The 23,394-nt window shown below is 41.5% G+C and overlaps 1 protein-coding gene across 5 annotated transcripts in view; it reads left to right on the plus strand.

The window, feature by feature from the left end:
* SS18 (SS18 subunit of BAF chromatin remodeling complex) overlaps positions 1-23,394 on the plus strand; it is a 109,923-nt gene that overhangs the window by 83,815 nt on the left and 2,714 nt on the right. For 2 of the 5 annotated variants that reach the window (XM_089675712.1, XM_089675709.1), the window contains 2 exons: positions 2,285-2,407; positions 18,399-18,532. In XM_089675712.1, the coding sequence (XP_089531838.1) occupies positions 2,285-2,407; positions 18,399-18,532 (257 nt within the window). Of the gene's footprint in view, positions 1-1,512; positions 1,606-2,284; positions 2,408-18,398; positions 18,533-23,394 lie in introns of all 5 variants that reach the window. The other 3 variants (XM_089675708.1, XM_089675710.1, XM_089675713.1) reach the window with 3 other exon arrangements.

Below are 23,394 nucleotides of genomic sequence, written 5' to 3' on the forward strand. Positions count from 1 at the left end.
TGCAATTGATTAAGCTGTTTCTAGATCTATGTGGCTTAAATTTATGCTAATTCCAATGTTTTCGTTAGCAGGGATCTTTCTATTAGACTCTCTGGGTATAGCAATGGTTATGCACAGCTATAGACCTAGAATGTGTAAATGTGTTTCCCTTCGTCATTCTTATTTTCATTCTCCTTAAACCAAATATTCTTCATGCAAAACTGGCACAATTTTGAGGTGCTTTTTTTTAAATAAACGTAAATACATATAGTTGTATTTTTAGCTATATGAATGTTCACATTTGACCTACCGTATTTGCCGGCGTATAAGACGACTTTTTGACCCTTGAAAATCTTCTCAAAAGTCGGGGGTCGTCTTATACGCCGGTACACATGTTTAGGGGGGCTGCAGCATTAAGTACAGGGGTTTGCAGGGGCTGATGTCTCTTACCTGGATCCAGTCCCACGACGATCCGGTCCAGGAAGCGCGGCGTCTCCTTCAGTTCGGCCACTGGATGTTCGTGCGGCTGCTCGGCTCCGCCTCCTCACCGGTGATTGGCCGCCAGAACTGTAGCTCAGGAAAGGCACACAGGCGGCCAATCACCGGCGAGGGGGCGGAGCCGAGCGGCCCCGCGAAAATTGAGTGCCGGAGCAGCAGGTAAGTGTTCTGTGTAGAGGTGCTGCTGCAACCACATATGCTGGCTGCAGCAGCACCATACGAGAACAGGGTCAGCAAGTCTCAGTGGGAGGAATAGTGCCCCATCATTGGTGTCACTGATACCAATGATGGGGCACTATTCCTCCCACTGATACCAACGATGGGGCACTATTCCTCCCACTGATACCAATGATGGGGCACTATTCCTGCCACTGATACCAATGATGGGGCACTATTCCTCCCACTGACACCAATGATGGGGCACTGTTCCTCCCACTGACACCAATGATGGAGCACTATTCCTCCACTGATACTAATGATAGGACACTATTCCTGCCACTAATGCCAATGATGGGGCACTATTCCTGCCACTAATACCAATGATGGGGCACTATTCCTCCCACTGACATCAATGATGGGGCACTATTCCTCCCACTGGTGTGCATTGGAAGAGGGGTAGTCTTATACGGCCAGTATAGCCCAAACACTACATTTTAGCAGGAAAAGTAGGGGGGTCGTCTTATACGCCGGCAAATACGGTAATTTTTTTTTTTCTGCATGAATGTTTTGGTTTCTATGATACTGACTGTGGTCTTTGCTACAATAACTTTTATATTTTCAGTCTGTGAAATCGGCTAAGCCCTATAATTGATAAGCAGATTGATCTTTACAGTTTTAAGTTTTATATTGTTACTTAATTGGGGTTGTTAGAAAAGCATTTCCAGCCATTATTGTGCTTCAAATTGCTTAATAACTTTCTCTAAGTCTTTTAATGTGAAAATATTCTTAGCATTCGTGAGCAAGTAAGACTAATTATATGCATCTCCAGCAAAAGGCCATTAACGTTTCTTCCTGTTTCTTGTCGAATTGATGTAGGTCATAATGATTACGGTTATCAGCAACCGTCGTATCCTGAACAAGGCTACGATAGGCCTTACGAGGATTCCTCACAACATTACTACGAAGGAGGTATCTATATACCTTCACACTCTCACACACACACACACACACACACAAACACATACATATATATACACATATCTATTTTCATTTGCAACCCCCCTGGAATGATAGATCTTTCACACAACATATTAAGTTGTACAACAGAGCTCTAAATGCTGGCTTACTTTTTGGCTTTTCACTACAAAGCTAGGTCTCAAACATCGTATTTTTCACAAGCACTCACTGACAGTAGCGAAAACATGCTCATTTTCCCAAGTTTGCCAGAAAAGCAACCCTTACTTAGCAACCCATTAGATCTTTCTCCAAGCTATCTTTCTACATGCACACATTTTGTCTTTTAGGAACCAGCTTTTTGATCTTGTCTAGCTAGTCTGTGCTCTTTCAGCTGTCTCAATGTTTTACTTTACTCTTGCTATCATGGTCACAAGACTGTGATACTTTAACTTTATTGCTCGTTTGCCAAGGATGCTCCAACAACAATGCTGCAGTCCAAACTTGCAAAACTAGCTTTAAGTTTGTGGGCTGATTTCCTTATGTTTTGATTATTTTTTTTGTTTTGGTGTTTAGCATTTTTATATTGGTTTTGTAATTTATTTTTTATTTTTTTCCCCTGTTTTGGTGTTGGTTGTAAACCTGTGGATTTAAACTGGGCATTCATTTTTCTTCCTTTCTAAATTATCCTTAGGTAATGCTCAGTATGGACAACAACAAGAAACCTATCAAGGTCCACCACAGCAACAGGGATACCCACCTCAGCAGCAGCAGTACCCTGGCCAGCAAGGTTATCCACCCCAGCAGCAAGGTTATGGTATGTATTAATCCATTTGTGTACTAGATTTAAATCTCATAGGGCTGGTTTTATTTAAATGTAAATGGCCTTCAACAGCAAGAGTATAGATCTCAGCAACAGCAGTACCCTGGCCAGCAAAGCTGTCTGCCAGAGCATGGTTATCGTAGGTCTTGTTAGCCTGTTAGTGATCATCTGTAGTAGATTTAAATCCCATAGGCTGGTTATAATACATGTAAATTGCCCTTAGAAATCAGGAGTTGAATATTCCTTAGCTGTTGATTCATTTATACAGCTGTGTCTCTCTAAATTTTGCCAGATATGTCCGCTGAAATACTTAGCTGGTAGCATTATATGTGTCACAGCATTGACCGCAAGTGAACAAACCTTTTAAAGAAAATTAGTACCCTAATGGAGTACTTAATTTAGCATATCTTTAACCACATGCTTACATGATGACGGCTACAGCACGGTCATCCAGTTCTGGGAGGGCGTCATATGATGTCCTTCCAGAACGTGCACTCCGGTGATCTCCGTTATCGCTGTGTCCGTAGGACACTTCTGATCACGTGATGAGGTAAAAGGCCAATCACAGCAGCCTTTTACCATGTGATCAGTTGTGTCCAATGACACGGCAGATCACTGAGTAAATACAGTTTACGGTTATTGGCTGCACTTTGACAGTGTAAGGAAAGTACTGCCGTTAACCGACAGCTGTCAACGAGCAGGTCGGCACTGATCATCAGAGCATTGATGATCAGTGCCCTGCAGTGCCACCCATCTATGCCCAGCAGTGCCGACCATAAGTGTCGCCTATCAATGCCCATCATTGCTGCATATCAGTGCAGCATCATCACTGTCTCTTCATTAATGCTCTGGCTGGTGTTTAGCTTTTGTTCATTGATAGTAAGATCTGAAATAGGGTTTCCCAGGGGTTGCAGACTAAATTTTTATATAGAATGTTTTTAATTACATTTTTCACCCGTATCCACAGTTTCGCAACTTTTGCACATTGCCACCAAGTGTGGTGTAGTGTTCTTAGTGCTCTGTATCCTCATAAGTAAAGTGGAGGTTTTTCTTTACTTTTCAATCATTCTTCTTTTCTTCAGACAATTCTGTCAAGATCTGACTGCTTGTTGACCTGGGCAGTCTAGAAGTTTCTTGATCGGTAACTATATTTACCTTGGAGACCATACCCCACTGTGTGAAACTGGCCTTTAATGTTGCTTCAGGCCCTGCAACCTTCTTTAGGTGCTCCCCTTGGCACATTGTTGCATCACAAGTAATTAGTCACAGGGCGCTTATACATTTTCAGAGTTGAAAATCTCTATGCTTCCTGAAGACCTCTTTGGGAGTATGCCCATTGTGACAGGTGAAGCCTGGACCGTTAATGGGTCTAGCACTTGGGATACGTTAAGACGGTACTTCCCTGTAATCTGGTTAATTCCTGGCTATAAAGAAGCTGCAGTGCTTAGTACACAAAGCAGATACGCAGGCATAGGAGTGCCACTTTATTGTGTTACTTCCTGTTTTGTTTATTTCAAATGGTTTTAGCGCCATTAGTATTTCTGCTTAAAAAGCAAATTCTGTCACCTTGATTGTGGCTCCACACCCCTTCCACCTGTGCCACAAAGTTCAATAGTCCTTTGCATGCGTAGATGTGCCAAAGAGCTCTGCTAGGCCTTTTGGACCTGGCACAGCCCTTGGCTTATCTGATTATGCTTACACATGGAAGCCACACCATTCTTTCTTAGCCAAGGAGGAAGTGCTGGCCTGTAGCACTTAAAAAGTCTAATTGTGGTGGAAGGAGGGGTTGGAACCAGGTACACTCAAATTGTCTTTTGGGGTGAAGGGCTGCTTTAATTTTAAAGTTTGTGGTCTTTTTCTATCCATACCTAATCTCAGGATAGAGGATAGGGAACATAGTCAGAATACACCTCTTGGCAGAGGTGCTTCTGCCCTCCATATCTGCACACCAGATATGAAGTGCACACCATGTTTGCTGCATTTCCTGCCACCTTCTGCTACAGAGATTCATCCTAGGAACGTGGTCAGCCCCTGGATTATAGTACATTCTATATTCCAGATATGCAAATACTTCTATCTTCCATATCCATTCTGTACCCCTCAGGGACCCCTTTCTTTAGCAATTGCAGATCGCAGGTGCAAGGGTAACTGGGACAAAAGCACTGAATAGCTTGCACTCTGCTGATAGCCAACAGGAAACTCAAAGCATCCTTCGGGGTGATATCTATTCCCTTGTTATGGAAAAATTTGCTGTTATGATAGCTCCCTTTCAGGAACGCTGTTTTCCAAAGAATTCAAAGCTAGTAGCAAAAAAAAAAAAATCTTCTGTTTTCGAACTATTGGCACTCCCAAAAGCTTAGGTTTCCAGAGGCAAAAAATTATACAATTTTCTCCCTCTTAACTCTGTTACTGAATCACAGAGGGAACCTCCAGACCTCTTTGAGGATGAAATGGTGGAAAGTGATTAAGACACACAGTAGTAGAAGCTGTAGAGGAATTTTTGACCACCGCATTTTATGAGCAAGAAGCTTGACATGGGGTGAACTCGCCTTTGCCTAGCAGCACCTGATTTTCCACAGCTAAAACCAGTCCCTATGGGCACAAGGAAGCTGGCAAAATCAAAGAAGCCTTTTCCTCTCCATGCACAAGGACACTGCAAGTGTGAGGAGGCCTTAAAGCGGTATTCAAAGTCGAACCACGTGCAGTAAATGAGGATTGGCCTAATCCTGAAAGGATATCTACTTTTCTTAGGCTTTTTGCTGAAATATATTCAATAGAAAAGAAATTCAAGAAATAATGGTCTGCTCCAGCAGTAGATCCTCCCATTTCAGTCCTCCGTAAACACCTTTCAGTTTCTATTCATGATGTTCTTCTTTTAAAGGTTTTGTTGATAGGCAATTTGAAGCCCTCTTTAAACACTTGCCCTCCAGAGGATATTTTTTGCGTTATAAAAGCACAAAAGACCAAAAATGTTGAAAAAAAGCGATATTTTTCCAAGCTCAAATTTCGTCATAATTTTAGCCCAAAATTTATTTTGCTACATGTCTTTGGTAAAAAAAAAAAAAATCCCAGTAACTATATTAATTGGTTTGTGTGAAAGTTATAGCGACTACAAACTATGGTATAGATTCTGGAATTTAAACAGATTTCTGACTATCACATTTCTTGAGGTGCTAAAATGCCAGGGCTGTACAAACACCTCCAAATAACCACTTTTGGGAAAGTAGACACCCTAAGCTATCTGCTGAGAGGCATGTTGAGTGCATGGAATTTTTTTTTTTTCTTTTTCTTACACAAAGTTGTCACTTAAATGGTATATTGCTCACACGTGCCATGGGTATATTTTGGAATTACACCCCAAAGTATATTCTTCTACTTCTCCTGAGTATGAGGATACCACGTGTGAGACTTTTTGAGAGCCTAGCCACATACAGGAGCCCGAAATCCAATGACCACTTTGAAAGCCTGAAGGTGCGTAACTTCCTGATTTCACTTCCTCACTACTTATCACAGTTTTGGAGGCCCTGAAATACTAGGATAGCACCAAAGCTCCCCCCCCCCCCCATGACCCCTTTTTTGAAAGTAGACAAACACAAAAAGGGGTAGTTTTGGTTGGGGAATGTTATGCCCCGCATTAGAAGTTTATGCCACACATCACTCACTCCTCTAACCACCTGAAGACAAAGCCTTTTCTGACACTCTGTTCACATGAAACAAGTCAGTATTTTTTGCTAGGAAATTACTTTGAACCCCCAAGCATTATATATTTTTTTAAAGCAGACACCCTAGTGAATAAAATAGTGTCACATAGTACTCACGCAGTGATTTTTTTCAAACGCAATTTAAAAAAAAACAAACTTTTTTTTTTTTTTTTTTTTTTTACTTTTAATGCGCAAAAACACAATATATTGCCAATATATTTGTTTGGTAAAATATAAAAGATTATGGTATGTCGAGTAAATTGATAAGAAACATGATATGTTTTAAAACTGCGCACGCCCCGTGCAATGGCGACAAACTGCATACATTTTTCATATCCATAGGCGATGCTTTAAAAGCCTATGCAGGCTACCATTTTAGATTTACACAGGAGGTCTAGTGCTAGAATTGCGGTCTTCAATCTGACATTTGCGGTGAAAAAAAAAAAATTTTTTTTTTTTGTAATTATTTTTACACTGTCCCTTTTTTATTATCACAGGGAATGTAAATATCCCCTGACAGCAATAGGCAGTGACATGTATTATTTTTCTAAGAAATCTGGGGTCTATTAGACTCTAGATATCTCCTCTGCTCTTACATCATCTGATCTCACCAAGACTGGTGTGATCAGATGCTTTCCCAATTTAAAAATGGCGCTGTTTAATTCCTGCGAAACTGAAGTTGTGAAATGCTCATTGCTTCCGGTTTCTTAGACTCTAGGGATGGTTGGTGCCATTCCCGTCTCCAATTGGCTCTATGGTCAGCTGGCAGAAACACTGGCTGCATTCTCAGGTTTCCCTGATGGCATGGGACTGCCCGAGAAATCCATATAAGGCGGGGGGGTTGAAAAAAATGATACCAGGATGATGCCTACAGCCACAGACATCATCCTGGTATAACCACTCAAATTCCAGTGATGTACCAGTATGTCGCTGGTCTTTGGGTATATATGCTATGCTTTTTTTTTTTTTTCTGCAGCCTGTGGGCTGAACGAAAAAAAGAGAAGAAATCTCTGCCAGAAAAAGTGTGTGATATGCCTACCATTAGACTATACTGCCGTGCATCCACCCACTTCTAAAGATGGGCACAAATAAAATGTTTTTTCTTCTTTTTTTTTTTTTTTTTAAACTGTGGATGAAAAATCTCATCCAACAGCACTGCAGCACTGAACGCACCAGTGCTGCAGAGGAATGGCATTCCTGCAAAGAAAACGGCAACAGTTAAAACTGTAACACAATACAACGTTTTTGTTGAATTTTGTTTAAAAAAATATTATATATATGCCAAAGCGTAGGGGCGATCCACCCCAGGCCCCCATGCTTTGGCATATATGCTCTTTTTTTTTTTTTTTTAATTGCGGATGAAAAATTTAATCCAACAGCGCTGCACACACTTGCATATATTCTGAGAACAAGACCCTGTTGCTGTCAGAATAAACAGATGAGTGCTGCAGCAGAATGGCATTCCTGAAAAGAATACAGCAATGGTTAACAATAAAATGGTAACAATAAAGCAGTAACTCGACAACAATAAAACAACAACTATTTTTGGTTTTATTTCCTTCCTTCCCTGTGTCCTGTTCCAAAATACGCCAAGGAAATTTCCGTAACCTGCCTGGATGTAATCAGGTTGTCGATGTCTACCTTGCAGGCACGGGTTCTATTTAGCCACAGGTTCTATTTACTTAAATGATTTCCTTTTTATTCTCCCTGCATGTTCTCATAGGGGCCATCATGCCTCCCACTTCTCCATTGCCAGGTGGCTCAGACAACCTATTTCCAGAGCCTACACCCTTAAGTAACGAGTTGGTGTTGTTTGATCATTCCAGCATTAAAGGATAAGTTCACCTTTCGTAACATGTTACATTGATATTCAGGGTGTAACGTGATGATTGGGCTGGCCCCAGTAGCCCCCAGATTTCCGCTGTGACCACTAGCGAGGAATCTTCTCCTCCCCTCCAGCTGTCACAATTTAAAAATAACATTGCTGCGTCACTCATTCACATTATTCTGTGAATGAGACAACTACAAGTTCCGACAGCCTTTGCGGCTGTCAGCTTTTAGTTTTCAATTAACTACTATGGTGCTCCACAGTGCCGTGGTAGTTCAATGTGCCTTCCTATCAGTAAGCATCTTCTTGCCCGTACGGGATGTAGGAGCAAGCAGATATACTAACAGGTCAGGGGAGAACTGGCACCAGTGATACTACTGATCGGCTTCAGAAACAAAAAAAATAATAAATGCACTTTTTTTTTTCTTAACCTGCAAAAAAATTTTCATTTTGTGATTCTTTTTTTTTTTTTTTTTTTTTTTTTTTTTTTAATTAAAAGGTAAATTTATCCTTTGTATTCCTGATTTGCATGGCCCTCACCTGCTCCTGCTTAAGACTTTCTCCAGTTTTTATTAGGTGGATATGCAGGCCTCGAATGATGTGAGCTTCAGCTGCCAGGTGCTTTAGCTTTTGTCATCTGATGGTTTTTGGGCTCCCTGACCCTTGCTGTTTAGTAAGTCTATTAGCAGTTCTGTTTGTGATGTTGCCTACCCCACAGTTTATTGCTTTGGGACATCCTGTGGTATATGAATAAGAAGTACAAAAATATAAAAAAAGCTCTATAGCGCAAATGGAGACAGAGTGATTAGGTCCCAAGGAAGAAGCCGTAGTCTCTGTATGGTGGATGCAGGTGTGTTAATCCACTTCTATAATGGCTGCTGCTCTTCCAACAGGATATTTGATATCTCTGTGCATTAAAACAATAAACAGAAGGTGCCGCCATAAGGATGAGAGTAAATGAGCATATTATCAGTCCTTATTCGCTGGCAAGCCTCAGTGGACAGCGAGTTGATGGATGGATGAGATGTATCCTTAAAACAGCTCTGCAGGATAAATGGAATAAAGCTGGACTCTGTCAGAATGCAGATTAAGTCTGTATGACAGGATGTGTCTTTCTCTGGCAGCAAATATAGCCGCACTGGAACGCAAGCCAACGCTAGTCCCGGAATTAAAAATGATGTTTCAGAGCCCACAATCACTTCTTTGTCAAACCATCCATCCAACCATGGTTGACACTTTTGCAGGTCAAGGAGCCTGTAGCAGCCAACATCCTAACAACCAGTGACTCATCTCTGCAGTCAGCTGGGTAGTCCAGGCTGACAGCAGAATTTAGACAAAGTAGCCTGGCAATAAATTAATAAAAAAAACAAAAAAACTGGGGGTCCACCCAAAATCAATGCCAGGCCCTTCAAGTCTGGTGTGAATTTTAGGTGGGATCCCACGCCAAAATAAATAAATAAATAAAAGGTGTGTGGTCACTCCTAAAGTCCATGCCAGGCCTTTCAGGATTTTAAGGGGAACCCCGAAGTGCCTGCTGTGGATTATGGGAGGACCCATGTGGTGTTGGGGTTTTATTTATTTTTTTGTCTGGCTCCTTTTTGTATATGTTCTACTGTCAGCCGGGAATCCCCAGCTGAGAGCAGGGATGAGTAATTAGTTGTTAGGATGCTGACGCCTTAACATAGCATCTTAACTGGCATCCAATCTCTATCCCCAACCAAAAAAACACAGTACTATTAAAAAAAGAGTCAAAAACCCATCAAAACGCAACTGTCTCATTACATCATCCCTCTGAAGATCGTATTAAATCACAGCCGCACTAGTGTGAACCTAGCTTCACTTTGTTTTTCTATCTAAAGTGAATAAATCCGCTCTCATGTAGAGATTGATAAGTGGGAAACTGCCCACACCGTACTCTGATACGAAATAATGCAAGATGCATAGAAGAAAAATGTGCCATGCTACTCTTAACATAAGTCCAAAATCCAAGTGCTCACCGAAATTATCAAAAGAAATGATCTTATCCTATAAGTTACATATACAATTAGCGAAGTATGTTCACTTCGTGCTTAAAAGATAAAATTCCCTTAAATGATCAAACTCAATCATACTGCTGAAATTTAACCCCTTCGCACCTAAGGGCAAAACAAATGTTAATGCCTAAGCACAATTTTGCAACTTTGATGTGTTAGTAAAATTGTACATATCATCACAACTACTTTGTGCAGCCACGTGGATGGTATTTTTTTTTCAGGACAAATTGGACTTTCATTTAGTAGTAACTGGTAATGAATATCTCCTGATTTTATTATCAAAGGAAAACTGGCCCAGAATAGTAAAACACAAAAAAATCTTTTTTATCCTACCTAAAACACTGAAACGAATGTAAAAAAAAAAAATGTTTAAATCTTGCCCCCAAAAAAATACTGACCCTGACCTTGACCCAAACACTTACCTTGGCACTGAACTAGATCAAACCTTGATCTAGGTATTTTTTTTATTTCATTATTACTGTTTATTTTTTCGCACACTTTTGTTTTGTTTTTTTTTCTCTCTCCGAAAGAAGAGAGAGAGAAATATATGCAATGCATCTCTCTCTTCCATTCAGAGAGTGGAAACACGGGGGCTGAATTCACAGTGACTGATTACTGTGATAGCCAACCAGAGGTGACCTGGAATTGGGAATTTCAGGACCCGAGTCTTTGTGAGACCCCGGTCTTTGTGCTGGGAGCGTGCCGTGCGGCACGCTCCCAGCACAAAGATACGCGCATATGCGGCCCCAAGGAAAACAAATCCCAGGTCAGTGGGGCCGCATATTTGCGTATGCTCGGAGGGAATGAGTTATAGAACAGTGACATTCACAAAGTCCGTTCTGTAATTTTCAAGGTGCTGGTGTAGAAAGAGTGCTGAAATGAAGAAAGGCTTAGGTGCAGCTTACCAGCAGTGTGAGAACAGAGACCGCTTACCAGATTTTGATGACCCCAGGGGTGTGGAAATTTTTTAAATAAACTACTTGCCCAGGGACTAAATCTGTCACAATCTACTTGTCCCTCATGACAATCTACTTGTGATAAAAAAAATAATAATTGTAACCCAAACTGTATTTAAATCTGAAATGCTTTTAGGAATGTCTGGAACTTTTAAAATCAAAAGGGGCTTTATGGCGACTTAAACATTTAATTTTTTTAAAATTGTGCCAATTTTATCTCCTCCTCCCCTCCCTGCCTGTCTCCAGCACCGCACCCGGGGACTAGCAGGGAGGAGAGAGACCTTGCAGTGTAATGAGCACTGATTGGGTGCTTGTCAGGTAAGGGGAGTGTTGGGCTTATCCTTTATCCCTTTTGCTGCCAGAACCATTTTTGCATTTTTTTTGCACACGTTTAAAAAAATCAATTTAGGCCTGAAGATTACACAAAATCCCCAAACGTTCTATATTTTCTGAAAGCAGTGACCCTAGAGAATAAAATAGTGGTAGTTCCAATTTTTTATGTCGCATGATATTACCACAGATGTCTAGGAAATGCAAAATTTCAATAAAAAATACACAAAATTAATTTTAGGGCATAAAAAAGCAATAAATTTACTTTATTTTTTTGTAAAATCTAAAAGATGAAGTTCCACCGAGTAAATAAATATCCAACATGTCAAACCTTATATTTGAGCGCACTTTTAATGGCAACAAACTTCAGTACCCTAATATTCTTTTTATAGGCGACCATTTTAAAGACCCTTATAGGTCATCAGTTTGTCGTTACGGAGGAGCCCCGCTGTGTGCTTTTACTTTTGAACATGCGTATATGTCAAGGTGGGGGGGTCTCAATTTTTTTGTTTTGGCTATGTGCTTGGGTGCAGCTTTGATTTTTCTACTATTGAAAAAAAAAAAAAAAGTTAAGTAGGAATTTTTTTTTTCTTATCACATACGGGACAAAGTCCCCTATGTGATGATTTTTTGGTGACAGGTTCTCTTTAATGAGACATGCAGGGTCTAAAAGACACTGCATGTCTCCCCTGTGCTACCCTGAATGTAATGCAGTGTACATCGCACTGCATTACATTCTCTCCTGGCCCCAATGGCCGGGAACCTGTGAATGGGGACCTGGAAGTGATGTCAAATGTCGCATCCGGTTCAGGACAAGAAGGGGAGGGGAGTGGTCGTGTTCGCTTTCCTCCCTCCCCTCTAGATTCCAGTGCACACTGAGCTGGTCCCGGGCCTGCAGATGGGCAAGTGGAGCCCGGGAGACTTGGCGAGTGGGGGGTAGGGGGAGGTTCATGGGGGGGGTCAGAGTCTGGCACTGTGAGCTGTGTGGAAGCAATTGGGTGGCACTGCTGCTGCCAAAGTGCTTCCGCCTGACAGGTGAGCCCTGCTGCTTACCTGCAACAGGGCTAATGGTTGAAAAAAGCTACGTCCCGGGAGTCGAGTGGTAAAAATTCAACATCCCCAAATGGCATACATGACCTGCAAAGGTAAACAGATGGGGGAAAACACTCCCAATAGTGTAAAACAATGTTCTAAAACTGTCGAAGTAGAGAACTCACATCAAAGAAACCTGTGTCTAACAGATATTACTTGGGTGCAACTCTCCACCACCATGTACACAGAGTCTGCTTACTGGACCCCAGTGACCTTCAATCCCTGAGTGGTCTGCTGCACTTCAGTTGTGAAAACATAATCCACAGGGATCAGACAGAGAAATTTTTATCAACCTAGAGCAGTCACCCACAGTCCGCTCAGTCCCGGTTCATACTAGTGCCCGCAAGGAAAAAGCGCATGCACCTTTTCTGAAACGCATCCACGCGAAAAATGCATGGTCTTTTTGACCATGCGGTTTCCATGCAGTTCCCACGGCCGTACTGCAGTAGCACTGCCCCGGTGTCTTGCAAGAGAAGCGCAATGCAGGTTCGGGAATCACATAGATTCCCACAACCAGCCCAGAGGGAAGCCTAGTGTGAACCTAGCCTCAGTGCTTTACATCTGCCTGGAGTTCAGCTTTAGCAAAAATTGTAGAAGCCCGAAGTGCAGTGACTGTATGAAATGCTTTTGATCGTAAAAGTTTAATATTTTTATTGTTTTCAAATCACACACAAATATTCTCAAAATTTATTTCCATTTTTTACGTCAAATTTGAGAATTATTTTAAAATATTTCTGCTGTGGGACCCGCACAAATACCGGCTGCCATAACCACCTACACAGAGAAATGCGGGTGCCATTAATCCTAATGGGAACCTCGTTTCCCATGCGGGTTGCGATTTCAAGAATGGTACAGGGACTTCTTTGCTGCGTGTCCCAGGGCACGGCAGCCCATTCAAATGAACGTGCTCTCATGCCTGCGCAAATCACAGGCCGCACAGGTGTGTACCTAGCCTTAGAGCAAGTTTGTCCTGATGGAAAGGCTAAGCTTCCTATATAACATATGGTTCAGGGGGCCATCTTCTAAATTTTTAACTTTGTTAGCACAGTGTTCAAATTAGTTTACAACTGATGAGATCTGCCATCCTAGTACAGACCTGGTTAAATATGGCCAATGCAGCTCCCTAGCCCCCTCATAAACAGAGAACCAGGTAGGATTTTTCAGTACTAATTTGTTACCTAAGCATCTAAAATAGTAAGCACTTATGTTTTATATATTTAGATTATGCCATGTGAATGAGAACATGTAACAACTATAAAGTAAGTGTTATCTCAATATGGTTGCAAAAGTGGAAATACGCTTTAAGATTGAGTACATATGCAGTGAACACCTTGTTAGCGCTGATTGAAAGATGAACAGTAGATGAGTGTTTTCTTGTCAGATTGCCTGAAATGTGTTCTTGATTTCATGTTTACACAGTTTTGCACCACACTATTTTTCTTTGGGTATGTATGTGTCACATCATTTGTATTGAGGTGTACTTGCACATAACAGTTGATATTTTTAACAAAACATGAGTTAACATGCTTGTTATAATACCAGCCAACCCAGCAGCAGATATGCACCTTTGCTTTATGCCCTTCATATTCTATTTCGCCACATTGGGTGAAGAAAACACCAGATAGTTCTGTGTGTAAAGGAGGATGTTGCTTACTCCATTTTCTTTTGTCTGTAAAGGTTCGCAGTTATCCAGGTCAAGGTATACCTGGTAGATAAGTTGCAAAGTATCTTCAACATTACAGAACAAGTTCAGTTGAATGTGACCAACTTCTAAGATGCTGCCAGGAACATGCCCAAGCATTTAGAGCTTATGCAGTGCTTCCTTTCCTCATTGCCGTGAAAGGTATAGTGGAAAGGTACAGTGAATATAAAAAGTCTACACACCCCTTTTTTAAATGTCAGGTTTCTGTGATGTAAAAAAATGAGACAAAGCTAATTCATTTCAAAACTTTTTCCACCTTTAATGTAACATATAAACTCTACAACTCAGTTGAACAACAAACTGAAATCTTTTAGGTGGAGGGAAGTACAAATAAACTAAAATATGGTTGCATAAGTGTGCACACCCTTTAAACTAATACTTTGTTGAAGCACCTTTTGATTTTATTACAGCACTCAGTCTTTTTGGGTATGAGTCTATCAGCATGGCACATCTTGACTTGGCAATTAGTTGCAAAAAGACTCCAAATCTGTCAGATTGCGAGGGCATCTCCTGTGCACAGCACTCTTCAGATCACCCCACAGATTTTCTATCAGATTCAGGTCTGGGCTCTGGCTGGTCCATTCCAAAACTTGAATCTTCTGGTGAAGCCATTTCTTTGTTGATTTGGATATATGCTTTGGGTCGTTGTCATGCTGAAAGATGAAGTTTCTCTTCATGTTCAGCTTTCTAGCAGAAGCCTGAAGGTTTTGTGCCATTATTGACTGCTATTTGGAATTGTTTATAATTCCCTCTACCTTGACTAAAGCCCCAGTTCCAGCTGAAGAAAAACAGCCCAAAAGCATAATGCTGCCACCACCATGCTTCACTGTGGGTATAGTGTTCTTCTGGTGATGTGCAGTGTTGTTTTTGCACCAAATATATCTTTTGGAATTATGGCAAAAAAGTTTAACCTTGGTGTCAACAGACCATAACACATATTCCCACATGCTTTTGGGAGACTTCAGATGTGTTTTTGCAAAATTTAGCTGTGCTTGGGTGTTTTTCTTTGTAAGTAAAGGCTTCTGTCTTGCCACTCTACCCCATAGCCCAGACATGAAGAAAATGGGAATTTGTTGTCACATGTACCACACAGCCAGTACTTGCCAGATATTCCTGCAGTTCCTTTTAATGTTGCTGTAGACCTCTTTGCAGCCTCCCAGATTAGTTTTCTTCTTGTCTTCATCAATTTTAGAGGGACGTCCAGTTCTTGGTAATGTCACTGTTGGGGCATATTTTCCACTTGATGATGACTGTCTTCACTGTGTTCCATGGTATATCTAATGCCTTGGAATGTCTTTTGTACCCTTCTCCTGACTGATGCCATTTATAAATGAGATCCCTCTGATGCTTTGGAAGCTCTCTGTGGACCATGGCTTTTGCTGTAGAATGCGACTAAGAAAAGGTCAGAAAAGACCTACTAGAACAGCTGAACATTATTTGGGGTTAATCAGAGGCACTTTAAATGATGGCAGGTGTGTACTGACTCCTATTTAACATGATTTTGAATGTGATTGCTTAATTCTGAACACCGCCCCAGTTAAAAGAGGGTGTGCAACCACATTATTTTAGTCTTTTATGTTTACCCCCCCCCCCCCCCTTTCCAAAATATTTCAGTTTGTTTTTCACTTGAGTTGTACAGTTTATAGGTCACATTAAATCTGGAGAAAGTTCTAAAATTATTTATCTTTGTCATTTTTTTTTTTTTTTTTTTTTTACATGACAGACAGAAACCTGACATTTTAACGGGTGTGTAGACTTTTTATATCCACTGTAAGTATGTACAGCTGAGGATTGAGGGATTAGAGCACATCTGATCCCTTCATCTGCATTGGCAAAGCCCTGGTTTGCTTAAAGTGTTACTAAACCAAGGACCCTGCATTAACTATATCCGGTCTCCCACAGTACACAGAACATAGAAATGCAATTATTTTACTAAATATAAACTGCTAAATACCTTTTCTCATCAGTGTCGAGCAGAGCACTGGTTAAAGCTTGTAGGAGGAGTTTTCATTCTCTCACTGCCCTATGAGATTGCATAACCCCTGACCCTCTGTCTGGACAGTGCTGATTGGCCCTGTGCTAATCACATGCACCCTCCCAAGAAAAAGAAAAAAACTCAGTACACACCAAACTGAGCATGTGCAGAGTGTCCCCGAGGCTGTGTTCTATCAGGAGATGAAATGGGGAACATGGAAGAAGGGGAGGATCAGAGAAGACAGGATCACACATCCTTTTTACACAATGCAGAGGAGTAACCCCTTAGGTTCCACAGTGAGTATAACATGTATGCTTTACTGCATATACAGACTGATTTTACTTGTTGTGGGTTTAGTAACACTTTAAAAGGAATCCTGGAGTAAGGGAAATATGCAGGCTCTAGTTGCTGGCCTGAAGAAAGTCATTGGTTGCAACCAGTATGAGTCATTGGTTGCTTTGCTAAAGTGATACTATAGTCTTGTTCGTTATTTAAAAAAAAAAGTCATACTTATCTGCTCTGTGCAGTGGTTTTGCACAGAGCGGCCCCGATCCTCCTCTTCTCGGGTCCCCTGCTGGTGCTCCTGGCCCCTCCCTCCTGTCATCTACCCCCACAGCAAACTGCTTGCCATAGGGGCACCCAAGCAGACGCACTCTCAAGCCGCAGCTCTGCGTGTCCATTCTCACACACTGCCGAAGCGTGGCCCACTTCCTCCCTCTCCTCATTGGCTCACTGACTGTGATTACCAGCAGCGGGAGCCAATTGTTGCCTCAGCCAATCAGGAGTGAGAGTCCCTGGAGAACCGAGGCTCACAAGGACTGGATCGGGTTGAGACTTGGGTACTCGTTAGGGGGGGCTGCTACACACAGAATGTATTTTTACCTTCATGCATAGAAAAAAATAAAACATGGAGCCTTTAGAACCACTTTAAAAAGTGCCTTGATCTTGGAATCAGTTTAAGAATGTGGTTTGGCTTTTGAAGCTTTCTGCATTTAAGGTGCCTGGGCCTTAGAGCTATTAGAGCTAAAAAAAAAAAAAAAAAAAAAAAATACTAATGGCATCGCATCCAACAATAAGCTGTGTAACTGAAGATTTTAACATTTGGACATTCTGGTGGAAGTGGGTAGAGCAGTCCTATTTGTTCATTCACAGGTAACATTTGAGATTTTAGAAAAGGGGAATCTCTCATTCTACACTCACTAGATTATGAATTAAAGTGACTGGGAAAAAAAGGCACACAAACATTAAAAAAAACTTTTAGAAGACATTTTTATACTTGCCTGTCCTGATATCCTTTGGTAGAACATTTGATCCATTGATATAGGACACAGTAAAACCATAGGGTCTGAGGGAAGATCTGCAGAACACCGCAGTGGAGAAAGGCATCATCTGGCACTTTAGTTTGTCAGCTATGTAGTTCCTTCAGATGGCTTTGTTTCAGCAAAGGAGCAAAGTGTCTATGAATGGACACTGGAACAGGCAAGTATAAAATGTCCTCTTTTGCAGGAGTTTTTTTTCCCCAGCTGTTTTATTTTGCTATGATAAAACTTTAAGGCCGTCAAACAGAGCCATCCATTTATACAAGCAAAATGGAAATTTGTCAAGGAGTAGGGAGCTTTAAACCTTTGTATATATAGAGATGAACCAAAATAAATTTGAATGGATCCATAAATATGGAAACTCAGAATGCAATTTTCATTGCAGCATATCACAAATGGAACTGACTGTAATATTGGTCTGCTTTAAGGCTTGTCAGTAGCTTCTCTGGGCGGATTCATTCTGTCATGCCCTGACATTTTTAATCTTTAGGCCTCATGCGCACAGGACGTTTTAAAAACTATCCTCCTCTTAGCGGCAGTTTTGGCAGAAAAAACTCCTGACGCTTGTAAAAGTGTCTAGCGCTTTTACAAGCGTTTAGGCGAGTTTACTGGCAACATTTGCTTGGGTGTTCATTTCATCGGCCAGAATAGTAATTTAACGCTCAAGCACTAAACACTCTTGGCATTTAACACACGTCTAGACACATTTACACGCATCAAGCATTTTTTTTCTGTCAAAGTGCTGCTGCTCCTGGATGCACTGAACCTGTTTTTTTTTTTTTTTTCTTCCCTAAATGCCCCTGCCATTAAAAGATTCTAAAAGTCTGTGTGCATGGACACATCGGCTAACATGGAGGACTGTGGAAGCTATAAAAAAAAAAAAAAAGAAAAGAAAAGCCTGATGTCCATAAAAGTGACTGTGACTGCAAAATCGCTCTGTGTGCATGAGGCCTTACTGGTATTGGAACACTAATACGACCTAAAATGATCTCTGTATAGCTTATAACTTTTTATAAGAGCTGTTTAATATAATATATGCATTTCCATAGGTCCTTCACAAAGTGGGCCAGGTCCTCAGTACCCAAACTATCCTCAGGGACAGGGTCAACAGTATGTGCCATACAGACCTTCACAGCCAGGACCCCCACAGCCACAACAGCAAAGACCTTATGGATATGATCAGGTAAATCCTAGAATATTGCTTTCTATTGACGAGGCATTAAAAATTCTGTTCTGCAACAACAGGATAAATGTATGTGTATAGCTAGGTATTCCTGCACTTCGTAAATACAGTAAAATAAAATATATATATAGTGTATGTATGTATATGTGTGTATATATGTATACACACACACTATATTGCCAAAAGTATTGGGACGCCTGCCTTTACACACACATGAACTTTAATGGCATCCCAGTCTTAGTCTGTAGGGTTCAATATTGAGTTGGCCCACCCTTTGCAGCTATAACAGCTTCAACTCTTCTGGGAAGGCTGTCCACAAGGTTTAGGAGTGTGTCTATGGGAATGTTTGACCATTCTTCCAGAAGCGCATTTGTGAGGTCAGGCAGTGATGTAGGACAAGAAGGCCTGGCTCACAATCTCCACTCTAGTTGATCCCAGATGTGTTCTATCGGGTTGAGGCCAGGACTCTGTGCAGGCCAGGTAAGTTTCTTCACCCCAACTTGCTCATCCATGTTTTTATAGACCTGGTTTTGTGCACTGGTGTGCAGTCATGTTGGAACAGGAGGGGGCCATCCCCAAACTGTTCCCACAAAGTTGGGAGCATAAAATTATCCAAAATGTCTTGGTATGCTGATCCCTTAAGAGTTCCCTTCACTGGAACTAAGGGGCCAAGCCCAACCCCTGGAAAACAACCCCACACCATAATCCCCCCCACCAAACTTTGCACTGGCACAATGCAATCAGGCGAGTACTGTTCTCCTGGCAACTGCCAAACCCAGACACGTCCATAGGATTGCCAGACAAAGAAGCGTAATTCATCACTCCAGAGAACACAACTCCACTGCTCTAGAGTCCAGTGGCGGCCTGCTTTACACCACTGAATCCGACACTTTGCATTGCACTTGGTGATGCAAGGCTTGGATGCAGCTGCTCGGCCATGGAAACCCAATGCATGAAGCTCTCTATGCACTGTTGTGCTAATCTTAAGGCCACACAAAGTTTGGTAGCTATTGACTCTGCAGACAGTTGGCGACTTCTGCTGACCCCATTCTGTCGTTTTTATGTGGCTTTCACTTTGTGGCTGAGTTGCTGCTGTTCCCAGTTGCTTCCACTTTGTTATAATACCACTAACCGATGACTGTGGAATATTTAGTAGCAAGGAAATGTTACGGATGGACTTATTGCACAGGTGGGAACCTATCACAGTACTCAGCTACTGACAGTGACCCATTCTTTCACAAATGTTTGTAACAGCAGTCAGCATGCCTAGATGCTTGATTTTATACACCTGTGGCCATGGAGGCGATTTGGTACACCTGAATCCAATGATTTGGAGGGGTGTCCCAATACTTTTGGCATTTGTGTGCGTGTGTGGTGTATGTTCATGTATGTATGTATCATTTTTTTATTATTATTTTGATGACAATTTGTTAATGCCCATGACACTTGAATTGCATGTGTGTACATTTTTGGTTAGGGAAAAGTCTTAATGTGATTTTGCAACAAAATACAAAAGTTCAAAAACATGAGTAAAAGCAAGTATGCATTTGCAGTAAGAGGTGGAGGTGAGGTGGTTTTTTTTTGTTTTTTTTTTGTTTTTTTTTTGTTTTTTTTTCCAGGTCCTTTAAAAATGTCACACGAATTTTAGTGTTATAGGTCTTGCCATGGCAGTTCACAGAGAATTTACAAACACTTGGGAGCTTGTAGCTAATTATTTCTCTACCCGACGTTTCAAGTGTTTGTTTTTAGAATTTTAGATCTTTTATAAATGCTCAGCTAATTTAAAGCTAAATTCCAGGCAAATGGCGAAGTATGCAGTTAAATTTTACATTTGTGAACGGCTTTACCTGCAGAAGTATTTGCTGATGCCGTTCATGCAGTCATGTGATCCTGATGCCCCTGCCAAAGACCGTAGCTAAGTCATGGACCTCTCTGCAAACTACAGTTCAGTTTAAGAATAACTGCCCCTTTCAGGACCCACCCCCAGCCCGTGTTTGGACAGTGATGGAGCAAAAACATTCATGATGTTGTCCCTTTGCTCCCCTCTTGTGTAAGCATGTTCACAAGGTTACACTGACAGAATGCTGACCCTGTCTCTCATAGTCTGAGCACTGTGCAGGGATTTAAAGCTGATGTCGGGAAATATCCAGGTTCTAGTACTAATTCAAACAAAAAACCCAACCAAGAGAAAAAAATAGGCATATACACCCATACAGCTACCCACTCAAAAAAGTTTATTGCATAAAGAAGAGACAAAATTGTATGTATTCATAGTATTCGTACCCCTTGAAATTTTGCACATTTTGTCATGTTACAACCAAAATCGTAAATGTATTTTATCGGGGTTTTATGTGATAGACCAACACAAAGTGGCACATAAATATGAAGTGTGAGGAAAATGATAAATGGTTTTCGATTTTTTCTTTTTTTACAAATATGTGAAAAGTGCGGCGTACATTTGTATTCAGCCCTCCTGAGTCAACACTTTGTAGAACCACTTTTCACTTCAATCACAGCTGCAAGTCTTTAGATGTGCAAAGCTGGTACAGATATGCCCAAAAAGTGAAATTTTTGCCCATTCTTCTTTGCAAAATAGCTCCAGCTCTGTCAGATTGGATGGAGATTGGCTGTGAATAACAATTTTCAAGTTTTGCCACAGATTCCTAATTGGATTTGGGTCTGGACTTTGACTGGGCTGTTCTAACACATGAATATGCTTTGATCTAAACCATTCCATTGTAGCTCTGGCTGTATGTTTAGGGTTGTTGTCTTGCTGGAAGGTGAACCTCCACCTCAGTCTCAAATATTTTGCAGACTCTACAGGTTTTCTTCTAAGATTTGGCTCCATTCATTGTCCCATCAACTCTGACCAGCTTTTCTGTCCCTGCTGAAGAAAAGCATCCTCACAACATGCTGCCACCACCATGTTTCACGGTTGGGATGGTGTGTTCAGGGTGAAGTGCAGTGTTAGTTTTCCGCCACACATAGCGTTTTGCTTTTAGGCCAAAAAGTTAAATTTTAGTCTTATTTGACCAGAGCACCTTCTTCAACATGCTTGGTGTGTCCCCCACATGGCTTCTCGCAGACAGGACTTTTTATGCCTGTCTTTCAACAGTGGCTTTCTTCTTGCCACTCTTTCATAAAGGCCAGATTTATGGAGTGCATGGTTAATAGTTGTCCTGTGGACAGATTCTCCCAACTAAGCTTTGGATCTCTGCAGCTCCTCCAGAGTTAACATGGGCCTCTTGGCTGCTTCTCTGATTAATGCTCTCCTTGCCTGGCCTGTCAGTTTAGGTGGACAGCCATGTTTTGGTAGGTTTGCAGTTGTGCCATACGCTTTCCATTTTTGGATGATGGATTGAACAGTGCACCGTGAGATGTTCAAAGCTTGGGATATTTTTTTTATAGCCTAACCCTGCATTAAACTTCTCCACAACTTTATCCCTGACCTGTCTGGTGTGTTTCTTGGCCTTCATGATGCTATTTGTTCACTAATGTTTCCTAACAAACCTCTGAGGGTTTCACAGAACAGCTGGATTTCTACTAAAATTAAATTATGTGCCACTTTGTGTTGGCCTATCACTTAAAATCCCAGTAAAATACATTTACGTTTTTGGTTGTAACATGACAAAGCATGGAACATTTCAAGGGGTATGAATACATTTTCAAGGCACTGTAAATGCAGGTTGCTGGCAATGATGAATGAATGGGTGCGTAGCCATGAGATCATGCATGGTTGAGTGAGCTGTGGTAGATCAAGGCTCTGTGCAGAGTATGTATGCAATGTGTGCCATAGATGCAAAAAAGCAAATCGGTAGCATCAGTTGGTAGCAGTCCTATGAATCATTTAATTAGCCACAACAATGGAACCAGTCTGTAATCAATGTATTAGCTGACATAGGGACTTGTGGGTGCTATCCTATGCAGTAGCTATGGATTCCGGATAAAGCAAGCAGGACTGTAAGCAGATGGTATGCCAGGGGTCAGTACCATAACAGCAATCTCTCGTATGTGTCCCCAGTCCAGCCTGTGCTTGCAGTACTGCACAGTTAATATGACCTAGGAAACAGTACTTACTGTGTGTAGTCTGTTATTAGGTATCCAGTCAGTCTGCCGCTGTCTCCTATGAAGTTGTGCTTGATGGAAGCTGAGCTGTTCAGTATGCTGCACTGGCCGATAGTAGAGGCACTGTGAGCGTACAAATACAGCTGGCTCCATTAGTGACCTGCCAGGTGGCCATTTGGAGCAGGGGGGGGGGGGGGGAGTTGTCACCCCACACTGACGTGTTTCGTCCTGCCCACTACCGGAACTTCTTCAGAGGATCACTCCAAGATGGCCAGACTCCTAGTGCCCCCTTAAAAGTTTATGTAGACCACAGCTATGGCATTGACTGACTGCATCCTGGTCGGATGTCAATTTAGTAGGGGGTCCAGTGCTGCAGGGTCAATCCAACTGCTCTGAGCTTCAAGATATTGATGGGGAGCTTGGTTTCAGGAATTGCAACACTAATCCCCAGCCTGAGAAGCTTGCGTCTGTTGTGATAGCCTTCCAGTGATAGGGAAGGTAGGACTTCCCCATTATTAGGGCTGAGGTAGTGATCTGCCAAGAATGGTAATTCATTGCCTGGCTAGATATCCGCATGGGAAAATTGAGAAAAGGATACTGCTTTTTCCAGTTGACAAGATGTTTATCAGGAAATTTCTTGAATGGAAATTGGTGAATGGCAGTGTCACAAAGAAGCCATTAGGCCTATAACTCTCCAGGAGAATATCAAAGTGGATTAGCTTCTTAATTCCATTTTTTGCACATGTGCACATAGTAAAATCATCTTTTCTGAAAGGCAGATTTGTTTGGATATGTCC

This window comes from Staurois parvus, unplaced genomic scaffold (assembly GCF_062004578.1).
Source record: "Staurois parvus isolate SC_StPar_1 unplaced genomic scaffold, SC_StPar_1.0 ptg000157l, whole genome shotgun sequence".
NCBI lineage: Eukaryota > Metazoa > Chordata > Amphibia > Anura > Ranidae > Staurois > Staurois parvus.